The sequence below is a fragment of the Vespa crabro genome, chromosome 1 (assembly GCF_910589235.1).
Source record: "Vespa crabro chromosome 1, iyVesCrab1.2, whole genome shotgun sequence".
Classification (NCBI taxonomy): Eukaryota; Metazoa; Arthropoda; class Insecta; order Hymenoptera; family Vespidae; genus Vespa; species Vespa crabro.
Genome location: NC_060955.1, coordinates 6,739,307 through 6,753,662, shown reverse-complemented (window position 1 = coordinate 6,753,662; position 14,356 = coordinate 6,739,307). Strand labels below are relative to the sequence as shown.

The window sequence follows — 14,356 nt, the reverse complement described above, 5'->3', positions numbered from 1 at the left end:
TATATTATATCTATGCTGCTGATGTAGATATAGTTATAGTCGATATTAGAGATCATTTATTTCATATATAATATCAAAATCATATTCTTACACATATAAGTAGAATAAGGTGCATCGAGATTTAAAAAAAATGAAATATTAATCCTTCGTTATACTTACCATCGCATCTTAATCCTTGACGAAATAGACCATATAGCATGGAACCGCAATGATCGCAAAATGTTGGAGACATAAAAGTATGGGGTCGGAATCTATGAGGAACGTCCACTTTAAAACGTTCCCTCAAGTACTATCATTAAAAGAAATACAAAATTGTCATGTTTTACGATCGCTTGAAATAGTGTGAAAATATTCCAACATGTAGTTCCTCTGAAATATAAACGTTAGAAAAATAAAATTCCACTATTATTTCATACTTACTATTGTGTTTTCTGATTCTCTCCCACTTTCCGGACATTTTGTTAACAACTTGTCATGACATCTCTTGTGCACCGCAGTTTGGCAAGCTAGAATACAATGAAATAATAATAAAAATGACCTAAGAAAGCGCGGAGCGACGAAAATAAAGTAAAACGTAAATTTTACCTTGGCATTGGTAACCCTGCTTTCCGAAACCCCTAGAAAAAAGATCAAACAATAAATAAACATATTATAATTTTTGCAAGTAATAAAAATTGGTTTAAACTAATTGACATTTCAGTAAGATATGTATAATGTGAAAATATATTTTTAGACAAACCTATCAATTCGAATTAAAGAATTTCTTTTACAGAATAATAATTTCATCAGAGAAAGAATTTCAACATACATTTTGAAACAACAAATTTCAATTTGGTGAAATGTTTAACTATACTATACGTACACGTAATCTTAATATATATACAAAATATGAAGTAAACTTACCAAAGGAAATCCTTACAAAAGGCACAAAATGTCGGCTGCCTAAAAAACTTTGCAACTAATCTATGACCTCGTATAATATGCACTTTGTTGTGTTTGACGGCACCTCTTCTTCCCGTTATCGCGCGGCCTACGTTGGTCTTTAGTAGCGCTATCTGCGATGTAGCAATAAAATCCCTTCGTGGTACTCTTGTTCTATACACATAAGTTCTAGGAGTGGATGTTGTTGCTGGTAAATCTTCAAGTTTCACAGGAACCGGTACTCTCGTTCTAAAATAATATTTTAAATGCATAACGATTTATTTTAAATTTAAAATTAAATCGTGTCAGTTGTGGATCGATTGGAGAAATATCATTTCATCTCAAATGGCTCACCTGTATGCGTATCCTTCAACTCCAAATCGTGGTTTAGGACTCTTGTGTTCCAAAGAAGTTCTCTTTCCAAATCTTCCTCCTGCGCCACAGGCACTGCCACCACCACTACCACTACCACCACCGCTAGCGCTACCACCACTACCACTAACCTCACTGTCACCGCCACCACCACCGCCAGCATTCCTTCTTTTCGCGTGACAACCACCACGTGTAAACATCATATTTCACAAATTTATCATCTACAGTAAATATAAATACAATTAATTTTTTCACAACTTCCACACTAACTTCGCAATTCCTGTATTCGACGTTATATCCAAATCAATTTCAAAACGATAGTTTAATGATTAATTTCAATATCCACCTATTCGCCAAAGACATTAAATTTTTTTAATAAGATATATTCGTTCAAAAGCTCTTGAATACTTTTAAAATAGTAATATATAAAAAAAAGAGAGATTAAAAATAAGAATGTAACCCTATTGAACTCATTTCGTTCACGTTTATCAAGCAAATTAATGTGAATGATAAACTTTCGGGCAATTTTCTATCATTGAATACACATTTCACACTGTTTTCACAGCTAAGCCATACAAATCTGACAGAATTACTTTGAACTGTCGATTCACGCTTTCCTTCTTTCTTCTACTTCCTAATCGTATTCCTAATTGAGCCTCTTTTTAAATTACTTATTTCTCATCTTCCAAAATAAATATACGATATGTAAACGAAGAAATTCATATTATGAATCCGAATAATATTCCATAAGCATATAGGAGCGTATTATTTTTACACAACATACTTGCATCACTCGATAATTTGTCCTTCGCGTGAACTCGTTACAATATTTACTTACCAAAATAAAGACATTATTTTTGCACTATCGTTTGATCGACATTCTACGTTCGACAGCTCATCATGCGCGTCGCGTGGTAATCGCGTCGCGCCGATTCAGGATCGAGAACGTTCAACGAAGGATCATTCCAACGTAAAAATTGTCATATCGACGTAAATGACTATTCGAATTAACTAGGTTATAAGAGATATCAAAAACGAAGACCATATGTAATATTGATTGTTGCAGGAACTGAGTTTTGACGCTTAAAGCTTTGTAGGTTCTCACGAAACTCAAGATTTCTATAAATATCGGCGCCTTGAATACCGCCCGCCATAACATCTACTCTCTAGCGCTATCTGTATTATGTGCTATCCAGATAATTGACTAACCTCAAACGCGGGAAATTTAAAAATGTTTAAAATTTGTAGAATTTAAGCGAATATCCAGGAATAAAGTAAGTTTTACAATTGTTAGATATTACAAGATATTCGTATATAAGTAAATTCAACCACGGATATTAATAAGGTAAGTAGTAAATTTTATTACTCGTTGTGAAATTATTTGAGAATTGTCAATAGTCGAAAAGGACAGCAATGCTTTCTTTGTTTATCTCCATGCAGGGAGCAACTCGGCAAGTTAAAAGTTACAAAAGACGAAGATAAAGTTTTTTCTTTCAACGGTTAATACTGCTCCTTTTACTTGTTTCGCTAATAGTATTTCTTTTAAAACATATAGAATATATGAAAGATACACACGATTCTGTCTTTTACCGCCTGATTAAGATTTTATTTACATTTAAGATAAAATAGGTACTATAACTGTAATAAGAATACATTACTATCCGTACAATCTTTCAATGAATTATCTTACGATCACACTCGTATGTTACATAATAGAGTATAATTACTAATTATACATCTTATTATAAAAAAAAAAAGTAATTTTTTGTACGAACATACAATTTCTTTACGTTTATGTATATCTGAATAAAAAGTAAAAGAAAAATGAATTACATAGTTTTATGGTACACATTTTATGAACTATGTATAATTTATATTAACTATTTCAAATGTCTAACTCTGTAACTGCCACACATTTCAAGCTATTTTTAAATTCCGCATAAAGAATATTAATTGGGAATGATCGTACGTACAGACTTCTTATTAGTGACAAAAAATAAATTGAAGAATTCATAAAAAATGCAACACAGCTTTCGTTTACAAATAGCTATGCGATATATCGACAAGTGCACATTTTCCAAGGGAAGGCACAAATCGTAGCTTTTAACACGCGTGCTGCATAGAACCTAACATTTCAATGAATTTGAGCCTTTTTACCCGTTAGTGATTTCTGCTTTTTTACAAGTTAGTTGTATAGGGATAACACTTTATTGGTACAATCGATCAACTGTCAGTGTTGTTCAGTCGCTAATTTTTTAGGTTGTCGTTCTTGAGCACGCTTAATTCTTTGTAGCAATAAATTGTATAATTGTTCAATTTCTTTGGGTACTGCCTGAACAATAAAAATTCTTATATCTCCATGCACATCCATCGCAGTAAGTCTCAAGGATTTTGGCGATGCTCGTTCTGCAGTCATACCAGGCCAAACTTTTGTATTGAGAATCAATCGTTGTGTCCCAGCTGTACGTCCTACTAAACGCGATTCCTCATCTCTATCATTTAATCGAAGAGTTCCTCTGCCTCTTTCTTGCCAACTGCTGGAAGCCTGAAATAGATAAGGAAAATCCTTACTAGTATTATTGTTTATAATTATTACAATATAAGCAATTTATTCATTAATATTTGTCTTTTTTATTTAAAATCCATAATACATTATGATATATACCTTATCAAATGCGAAGAGTTTACAATTGATCTGGAGAACATTTGTCTCTCCTTCTTCTCCAGTTAATAATGTTACTTGGCTATATTTTCTTTTATTTGCTCGACTTGCCTCTTCAAGTTCTTGTGCTGCTTGTGTTAGTGTCAAACCTGGCCGACTAGCTGAACGACAAATAGCTGCTGCATTTGAGAAAAGTAATTCTGAAGATCCATTTTCATTAGTTTCCTCTTTCTTAGTTTCTTCTTTTTCTAAACTATCAGGATCTCCTGTATCACTGGGAACAGTTACTCTTTCTTTCAGATTCTGACCAAATATGAAACTAGGCTCTGAAGCACTAGGTTCCACTGTATTATTTACATTGCTCTCATTATCTTTTATGTTCCCACATAATGGTAAAAATTTTGGTACTATTTCTTCTGCTTGTTTTTCTTCAGTTTTACATTCCTTAGTTTCATTTGTATCATTTTGAGTAGTTGAATTATTATCATTCTCTATAGATTCATCAGTTAACTTTATAAATGGATTATTAAGTTTTGGAGATTGCAATACCGTTTTATTTATAGATGTATTGTTCGCAATTGTACCTAATTGCGAAGGCCTCAATATTGTTGATCTTGGCTTATTAGAGAATTCATTGACTCCAAATGAATTCCCAAATTTTGAAGCTGTTAATACAGGACCTGTTGGCATGTGATATATACTCATATGCATATATATATACAGCATGCATTTTGTATTTATGTACATATAAAGGTATATATGTACATATAAATATATATATACATATGTACATATTCTATATATGTACATATAAAGGTACAAGAAATATTTAAATTTTATTATAATAGTTATTTCTATATTTTGTATGACATGAATTAAAAATGAATACTGAGTTAAATGTAACCCGCAAACAAAAACAATATTTAATACATACATATCAAATACAAATAAGAAAATATTAATAATACATATATAATAATATAAACAGAAATATTCTAATGTTACTTTATGTTCAAATTGAATTTTATTTATTATTTGCAATATTATGTTTTCAACTTACAGTGTATTTTAACAGTAGATTTGGTGGACACAGATTCCTCTGTATTATTTTCTACAGACTGACCTTCCATATCTTCTGCAACAGTTCAAAAAAAAGCAGAAACTATATTCTATTAGAAAATGTAATTGTTTAATTATGAAAAATTCAGTTTGTATAAATTTCTATATGTAAACTTTTCAAAAAATTTGTAATTATAAAGTCATTTAAAACAAAGCTATTTGGCTTACATTATAGAATCTTCATATAATTATTTTATGAAGTACAAAGCAATCTGCTTCAGATAATTAATACTATTTAATATTATATTTTTTTTTTAAACTTATAGATGTTATATATATTAAAACAATTAATAAAAAGAAATTTACCACAAAGCTGCCAAGTATTACTTTAAACGTAATTACAATAGAGAATATAATAACTTCGAAATGTTTCTTCACTACATTAATTTATAGATACAATATATCACACTATTGAAATATTTAATATAATCATATATATTGACTGCATAGTATAAATTTATTATCAAACGTGAAGTTCCAACGCAACCTCACACTCCGCCATTTTTCACATATAAATGGGAAAGTATATTGAAGGGACCTATATATGTCTATATATGTATGGGCGAATTTTAATTTAAAAGATGTTTCCAACAATTCAACTATACGTGTAAAATGTGATTATAATTAAATATAATCGTAACGATTATTACTAAAATATATATAGTGCAAATTCTGAATATGAATTACACAAACTTTTTGATCCGCCTGAACATTACATTAAATCGAAAATAAATATGAACTTATCAAAATATAGATATGAATATATGAAATCATAAAATTAATTTATAGAATTACATACACGATTTTATATTTCAGGTATAATATTTACACATTTAAATTAATTTCAATAAAAATTATATTACTCATACCTCTAAGTTGGATACCACTGCATATTTTTGAGTATGTCAGAATTATTATTGGTTTACTGTTTGATCATTACAAAATTGGACCAATCAAAATTGAGATTAAAAACCGTTGAGCAAATAAAATTATTGTTTTAGACTAGTCCTGTTAAGCATTATTCTGTACAATAATTTTATTTTATATAAAATTGTCGCTACTTAAATATATCACTATTTTTGAAATCGTTACTTAATTTTCGTTAAGAAAGTGAAGTATGTTAATACGTACATTAATTGTTTACTAAGAATTTGATTTATATTTCACGATACATGTTTTACAATCATTTTTTTAACAAATGCGATTTGAACTATCTTTATTATTATAAAAATCAATTTTATACTTGATATAAATGCTTCAAAAGAAAAAAAAACGACAAAAATTCAAATGTAGGGAATTTTACTAAGAATTATATGAGATAAAAAAATGAAATATAAATGCAAATAAAAACAAAAAAATATAAATAATTGAGAAAAGAAACGAAAACAATATAAAAAGTAGAAAGATCTTAATTATACGATTAATTTCGTTTTCTTTGCTTCGAAATACCTGTGTTATATGATATAGCTTGACTTTCATGCATAAACTGTTAACACATCGAAACTTTAAATTTATCTTATTGAGAGCTTCGACAAGAGTTAACATAGGAGTCGCTAATAGTCTTGTAAACGGAAATCATCAGAAAGCATCCAACATATGGTACCGTAAGCAAGATAAGAGGTAGTATTTCTCCTAAGTCGATTCTTTTAGATAGAAGAGAAAGTAAAAGAGTGTAGCAATCCAACTGGGAATTTTGGATACAAGTTAAAAATCATGTCGCATCAAACGGGTATAAAAGGTGATTAGAAATAAAGATTTAAACAACATACGATATTTCAAAGAAGTTAGAATTTTATACTTTATAATTGTTTAACCTTAGATTTATAGCTTAATAAATATATTCTAGAATGGTTATTTTTTTTGTAGCAAACGATGCTTTGAAAAAAATTTTTTCTAAATGCAGAGATGGAAAAATACGTGTATTAAAGGTGTCTATAGAAAACGGTATGTGTATGTTATTTCATACATTTTTATTAATAATTTCTTATTTAATTTGATATATTAGATGCGTTTATAATATTTTATTTATTTTTTCTAAGTAATGTGGTAAAATCCTTATTGTTATTATGGCATGAAATTTGACACGTGATATGAATGATCTAAGGTGGAAAGTTGTATGTTGAATATAGATATTACTTTTGACATGCTTTATACTGATCATAATTAATATTATTTTATAGAAGAATTAGTTCCTGCAACTTTTAATAAGCCTGCAAATAAATGGCATGATGATTACGATAAAATGATTAAACCTTTAATTCTTGAAAATCAACCTGCATATATTCTTTATCGGCTTGATACAAAATCTACAGATTCTGGTTATGATTGGTTGTTTATATCTTGGTCACCTGACACAGCTCCAGTAAGACAAAAAATGTTATATGCATCCACAAAAGCTACTTTGAAACAAGAATTTGGTACCTCATGTATTAAAGAAGAATTACATGGAACTGTTCCTGAAGACATTACATTAGAAGGTTATCATAAACATAAAAAAAATAATGCAGCTCCAGCACCTTTAACTACAGCAGAAGAAGAATTAGCAGAATTGAAAAAGACTACTATTAATACTGACTACAGCGTTGAAACAAGGCATCAAACATTAAGTGGTGTTGCATTTCCTGTTACGGATGAAGCTAAAAAAATAATTACAGAATTTGGTAAAGGCATGTATGAATATGTTCAATTAAAAATTGATATAGAAGAAGAAAAAATCCATTTAGTCACAGCTTGTGATGTTTCATTGGATAAATTACCTACCAAAGTTCCATCTGATTCAGCTAGATACCATCTTTATAATTTCAAACATACAAATGAAGGAGATTATATGGAATGCATAGGTTAATTCTATTTATTTATGAATGAATTCATAAATTCATTGAGTTATAAAAAAAATATTTACAAAACTAAAATTAATATATTTTTAGTCTTCATATATAGTATGCCAGGATATAGTTGCAGTATCAAAGAAAGGATGTTGTATTCTTCCTGTAAAGCTCCACTTCTTGACCTTATTCAATCTCTAGGGGTGAATATAACAAAAAAGGTTAGTAGTTGAAAATATTATTTAATATACTTATGGTATTCTGACAATTTCTGTTAATGTTATTTTATATTTTCTGATTCTTTTATTTTTTTTTATGGAATGTTAAAAATAATAAAATCATATACATTTTAATACAAGAGATACTCAGAATACCTGCTTTATAAATAAAATAATCTTACTTTGCTAATTCATAAAAAACAAACACGGCATAACAGTTGTATTTTTAAGAAGAAAATGTTATTATACTATGTATGTTAATTAAAAATAAGACAATTGTAAAGTGGTTGCAATTTGTATAAAATAATAATGAAGATGATTATAAAAAGGATAGTACAACATGATAAATGGAATAAAATAATTTTAAACAAATATGATTGGTACTAGTTGGAAGTAAATAGTGGCGAGGAGTTGGCAGATATGTTGGAAGATCCTCCAACTATAAAAGAAACAACTACAATAACACCTGCAACTCCATCAACACCTTGTGCGCCTACTCAATCGATGCCAGAGAAAAAGTCAAAGCAGAAGAGATCGTGTGTCTTAAGTTAACTGATTTATAGGGCCTTTTGCTTGCCAATTGTTTATATGCTTTACATAACCAGAAATGATTGTGATGCTCGGGGCATAATAGTTTCGTTTATAAATTCTGAATTTGTGATAGCATAACATTGACGTTGAATACATTATTAAAATTATATACTATAATACAAATTCAGTATGTCATAGTGAATTATAAGATCATATATATTCTACATATTTGGAGAAGTTTTATGATTTAATGGTGTTTATCAACGTTTAATATTACTTGATCATCGTGATATATATAATTATATAAGAAAACAGAGTAGACTAAGCTGTGTATTTTTCTAAATTTTAAAAGGATATTATTGTATCAATACTCGTCAAAATTATATAATAAGTATGACCACTCCAGTGATGGGAGTGATGGGAGTGAATTATTTTTAATTCACAATGGAGACTTTTAAATGGATGAAATTTTTTTAAATGAAGTAAGAGCAATGTTTTTAGATGAAATGAAAAATGAAAATGATGTGATGATAAAAACATGTATATATATATTATATTGAAATATGAATAGTATCAGAGTATGATGGCTTAGTAGTTCTCATTTTAGCAGAACTTTTAAAACTTATCTATCGTAAAAAATTTAAATAATATTTAAGAAATATTTAGATTGCATAATTATTATTTTGCTCTTGTTAAACATGTACAATACTATACATTAATATCCCATCACTAGGAGAATCAATGATGAAAAATTTCATAACGTAAAATTCTTGTTGACTTATGAAAGGTGTATGAATTATCATTCATTTAATATTACATTATATATTTAAATATGACTGCTTAATGTGGTTTAATGTTGTTGAAAGTTAAGCCTTCAATGAAATATTCAAATATTCAATAATTAATATTAAAATTTAAACACTTTAAGATTTAATAAAGTATAATTGTTTTATGAAACAAAAATTGCAATGCAATATCAAAGATATTGGTATAAGATATTAATTTAATGCAATAAGATTTTGCACTTTATAGTTCCTTTAATAGTGATTTTATTTTTATGTTCTATATACTGTATACATTATTATTACATATTCCTAGAAAATGTGGAATTCTAACACATCAAGTCTTGATTTGTTCCTAGTCCTAAAAATGGTGATACGAGTGTGTGTATGTCTGTATATATGTATACATACATACATACATACATACAGATATATAAATCTTTATTATTATAAATTTAATTTTTATGAATGGAATTTTAAGGCTTGGCTTTCAAATTCATTAAAACTTTCATATAGGTCTTAGTAAAATATGTTATCATGATTTTTGTAAATGTTTTTGGTAATCTATATATCATATATGATTATAAGAGAGTTAGAGAGTAAATTCCAATTGCTCTTGTTAGCAGATGCTGCTCATCTAATTTCTCTGTGTCTTTTGAGCATAATAATAGTAAAGTGACAGCTTCATAAATCAATAATGACATATACTGTGAATACAATTTCTTTACAAATGATCACATACAATGTTAGTATACATTATACGCTCTACTATTTCTAAACGACACAGAATATTAAATTCCATAAATACATGTAATTAATAAGACTGATATTAGCATGTCCCACCAGCTGTGTTGCTGAAATTAATGTTAACTATTATTTTTCCAATTTTGTTTTTAAGTCAAGTATACATATATTGCCTATTTAGGCATTCAATTCAATTCTGATAGTCATAGATCTGTTATAAACATAAAACGTACAAACTGCAATTATGCATCTATATAATAAAGTATGCACAATGTATTCTTATTATCTAAACTACAACAAATTTGAATAAAGCACATATAATATTTTTTTGTATCCATTTTGTAGAATTAGTTTTATAAAAATAAAATGGATACATGATTCTTTTTTATATATATCAATGTAACATGAGCCTATCATTAATACTTGCTATAAATCTGCAATGATTACAATTTTTATTTAGCATATGTATATGCTAATAAATATTTTGTTATTTAACTCCAAGACGAGTAAATTGGTATTTTATATTATATTAGTATTTAGTCAAATATATAAAAATTTGATATATACTATATTTTTAGGAATCTCCAAATGTTATAAATACATAATGTACAGCTGGTGTGACTGTAATTTCATAGGCAGCTACAAAATATTCAAGAGTCATTCTATTTTTTGTGATCTGTATTTTTTTATCTCTTGTAGCTTTTTATAAACATCTTAACAATTTTCGTCCAAGGTATAAGTAAATGGCTACAACAATTTGGCCAAATTTTCGTGTTCATAGTTAAATGAGTGAGTCAAATTCTTCAATTTTCCTTTTGTTTTAGTGATATTACAGTAATATAAAAAATTTCACAGCATATTTAAATTATATAGAAAAGATAACAGGAAAAATTTATTGTACATATGTTAATTTCTTAAATATAATACAATTGATATTTATTGAAAAATAAAAATTGGATTTAAATCATAATTATATAAAATAAATAATAATCATATGCTGTGCCATTTGCATTCCAGAGGATATTAAAAAAGAGTTTGGCTCATATTTTAATTTTACAAAATTTATAACTAGTAAATCAATATTTGTATAAACCTCTGAACAGGTGATATGTATATTTTATTTTAGATCTTTATACAATGCGCACTTTTGCCTGGATATATAATTTTATCGATATTACTATATACCAGGCCTATTCTGTAAGTTTTTAATATTATTATTTTTTAATTATTTCACACATTATATCTATAGGTTCTTCATGATAAAATAGACTATATATCTTGCCAATATTACATATGGTATAGAAATAAAGTAACATGCAATATAAATCTACAGTTTAATATTTCAATTTTTTTTCCAAATATATATACTATACTGGATTTCTAACAACCACAACCCGATGCATCTTCAAACTGGTATGTAATTAGTATTATTAAAATTTGAAGGCACGCGTATATAATTCCGCTTACAGAATAGGCCGACTTTATATTCTTTACAAATTTTAATTATATCATATAATGGATGTATTTTTTTTGTTATGACTTTATACAATAATATTATTTTTAAATGTTACTTATGTAGCTTGAAATAGATGATGGAAAGGAACTAACTGAAGGATTTTTGCAAGAGGAATTACATCCAAAAGTCAGTTTACATCGGCCAAAATTTGCCAAACCAAAGGGACCACCAAACAGAGGTGCCAAACGTATAACCAAGGTACAGGAATTAGGTACCTTAGATCAAGACACTTGAATAAATCAATAACATACTTATTTGTATTAAATATAAGCAGGGTCATAGTATGATAGTAATTACAAATATAAGATTGTATTAGTATTAAAACAAGTATTCACAAAGATTGGACATTGTATAGAAATATGAAGAAAAATGCCTATAAGTATCATATTCATCTATATTTTGTCAAGCAAAAAAGATTTTTCTTTGTAATTCATTCATATCTTATCAAATCAAGCCTATTCTGTAAGTAGTGAAACTCGATAAATTAATACTCCTTACTTATTTATTTCAAAATCATGTAAAAAGTTATTGTATTCAATGTTATTTTATTATTGAATTAATGATTATATTTCATAACAAATTTTTTTAAAATAATATTATTTGTTGAATATATACAATTTACATATAATACCAATATACTACATGTGACGTATAAAGAGATACGCTTTTAGCAAAATATGAATTTACTTAACAGTATGTTGATTTTATTAAGCATTAAATAAAAACAAAGATTTATAATGATCAGTTACGATTTATTCAACTCATTATTGCTCTATAGATTAAAGGGTTGAATATTTTGTATATACTGCAATAATATATTTAAATTTTAAATGATGATTGTATGACAATTTAAAAATATTGTTACATTATATTTACATAATATATTCTATACATATCCACACATAATTTCTGTTTATCTAGTTGTTGGTTTCTTTTTCCATCCTAGATAATTCTATTTGCATATCTTTATTTTGTTTGTGTAATAACTTTGTTTCTTCAGATTCCTCTTCTAAATATTTGCCAATTATTTGTTTATATGCTCTTTAATGTAAATTAAAAATATATTTAAATGTAAGTATATATAAACATAATGCAATAAATATTTATATAGATCAGCATGATATCATTATAATTTATTGAATTAATAGGTAATTTAATATTTGAATATTAATATTCAAACAAAGTTTTAGAGAAAATTGTGATACTGAATACTTACTCATTTCTTTTATAAGACCAGTAACTTTGTATATGCTGAAAATCTTCTAGTGTCGTCCCTGTTAGTTTAATGAACAACAAAATAATAGAACCACCAATACCTCCAAGAACAGTACCAGTAACTAGACCAATTAATGAACCTTTTAAACCAAATGATAATTTAAATAAAAATCCAGCAATGCCAGCTCCAATCATATAATGTAGAATTGAAGATTTCCCATAATATGCTGTCAATATCATTCGAATAAATCTAAAATAAATTCATTAATAATTCATTGGTACAACATACTAAATATCATAGATGAATTTGTAATTATAATTGATTTTACTCATAAATGCCACAAAAAAGAGTTAATCTCCAGCTAAACATATAAGCACCCTTGGCGAACTGTAGTGTAATATTAGTTTGTAATGCTCGCTGTGCATCGATTTGGCTATAAAAACGTGTTGCTTCGTTATTATCTATAAATTTTTGTAAAGCTCCTTGTGTATATATTACTCCACCCACCACTATGCCAACCAAAGCTGCAGTACTGGTGAAGTTAATTAAACTTTGCAGTTCTTTGCTGATAGGTTCATATTCACTATACATAATAAATGTATATAAATAATTTATATCTCTTGATTAACCACTGTCAATAATTTTGAAAAATGTTAAAAGTCTTACGTAGAAATAAATATTTTTTTTATCCTTCCCATAGGAGTATCTTCTATTTGATTAACAATTGGATTTTTAGGTACATCATATTTTCTCAATAAATCTCTAAGTGGGAATATAGCCATGATTAAAGGTCTTCTTATTTTTGTAATATTTAACATGTTGCCGCTCTTTGAAATTGCTTAACCTATTCATAAAAATCATATGAATTAAATGTTAATAAATTGCGCTACCATAACCGTTAATGTCCAATAACGATGAATTTTATTCCATTTTTAATAAAAAATGATATTATACACAGAAAAATATTAACGCTAAGATAATTAAATTGTAATTTTAGATACAGAATTTCATCAAAATGAAATGTACGTCTCGTAATAAATGTTAAATTAAATTTTAAAAGACAGAGATAAATAATAGATAACTATATTTTGTCTTTTAAAACATTATTGATTAATGTCCTGACACACAAAAAATAAATAACTCCTACATTTGTTGTAATAATTATCGAGAATTACACGTGTATTTATGCACTAACAATTATTTATTTTCGAACATTAACAAAAGATAAAAAATATTCATTTTTGTAAATATTTATATACCAGAGTTTTCAGAATTATATATATACACTTGAGTGAAAACTAAAATACAAAGATGGCGTTGTATTTTGTATTCTATTGTAGACATATTTGTAATCTGAAAGACAATATGTTCAATTTAGTGTGTTGAAGTATATACTATAATATTTAGATTTAATAACTTCTATCTATTAAGAAAAAACTGTAATGTCATG

At 27.2% G+C, this 14,356-nt stretch overlaps 4 protein-coding genes and 1 long non-coding RNA gene across 10 annotated transcripts; 2 read left to right on the top strand and 3 right to left on the bottom strand.

Annotated features, from left to right (window-relative positions):
• Window positions 1–231: 231 nt before the first annotated feature.
• Window positions 232–1,514, bottom strand: LOC124430812 (putative protein kinase C delta type homolog). The gene is given in 5 exon segments (XM_046977901.1): window positions 232–369; window positions 421–506; window positions 586–617; window positions 904–1,170; window positions 1,276–1,514. Coding segments are annotated over 5 exon segments (678 nt in total). The 3' UTR covers window positions 232–315.
• Window positions 1,500–3,061, top strand: LOC124430815. Its single transcript, XR_006943855.1, has 2 exons — window positions 1,500–2,283; window positions 2,360–3,061. It is a non-coding gene; the product is annotated as an uncharacterized LOC124430815 (long non-coding RNA).
• LOC124430803 (ran-binding protein 3) lies at window positions 2,871–5,742 on the bottom strand. Of its 2 annotated transcripts, none has more exons than XM_046977875.1 (4): window positions 5,381–5,742; window positions 5,016–5,087; window positions 3,959–4,635; window positions 2,871–3,838 (listed from the first exon to the last, which is right to left on the bottom strand). In XM_046977875.1, exons 2-4 carry the CDS (start codon window positions 5,083–5,085, stop codon window positions 3,524–3,526), a joined length of 1,062 nt encoding a protein of 353 aa, XP_046833831.1. In that variant the 5' UTR covers window positions 5,086–5,087; window positions 5,381–5,742; the 3' UTR covers window positions 2,871–3,523. The 2 variants fall into 2 exon arrangements, with proteins under 2 accessions (XP_046833831.1, XP_046833821.1); XM_046977865.1 differs by having other exon boundaries at window positions 5,016–5,090; window positions 5,381–5,739.
• Window positions 5,743–6,641: 899 nt separating this feature from the next.
• LOC124425027 (twinfilin) lies at window positions 6,642–12,596 on the top strand. 2 transcript variants are annotated; one of them, XM_046964791.1, is made up of 5 exons: window positions 6,642–6,812; window positions 6,941–7,018; window positions 7,255–7,914; window positions 8,002–8,120; window positions 8,505–11,500. In XM_046964791.1, the coding sequence occupies exons 1-5, from the start codon at window positions 6,788–6,790 to the stop codon at window positions 8,667–8,669; spliced, it is 1,047 nt and encodes a 348-aa protein (XP_046820747.1). In that variant the 5' UTR covers window positions 6,642–6,787; the 3' UTR covers window positions 8,670–11,500. The 2 variants fall into 2 exon arrangements, with proteins under 2 accessions (XP_046820747.1, XP_046820738.1); XM_046964782.1 differs by lacking the exon at window positions 8,505–11,500 and adding an exon at window positions 11,754–12,596 and having other exon boundaries at window positions 6,643–6,812.
• On the bottom strand, window positions 12,422–14,294 carry LOC124425057 (RPII140-upstream gene protein). 4 transcript variants are annotated; one of them, XM_046964842.1, is made up of 5 exons: window positions 14,166–14,294; window positions 13,573–13,750; window positions 13,235–13,489; window positions 12,907–13,155; window positions 12,422–12,731 (listed from the first exon to the last, which is right to left on the bottom strand). In XM_046964842.1, the coding sequence occupies exons 2-5, from the start codon at window positions 13,722–13,724 to the stop codon at window positions 12,608–12,610; spliced, it is 780 nt and encodes a 259-aa protein (XP_046820798.1). In that variant the 5' UTR covers window positions 13,725–13,750; window positions 14,166–14,294; the 3' UTR covers window positions 12,422–12,607. The 4 variants fall into 4 exon arrangements, with proteins under 4 accessions (XP_046820798.1, XP_046820807.1, XP_046820815.1 ...); XM_046964851.1 differs by having other exon boundaries at window positions 14,054–14,181; XM_046964859.1 differs by lacking the exon at window positions 14,166–14,294 and adding an exon at window positions 14,102–14,160.
• Window positions 14,295–14,356: the final 62 nt, after the last annotated feature.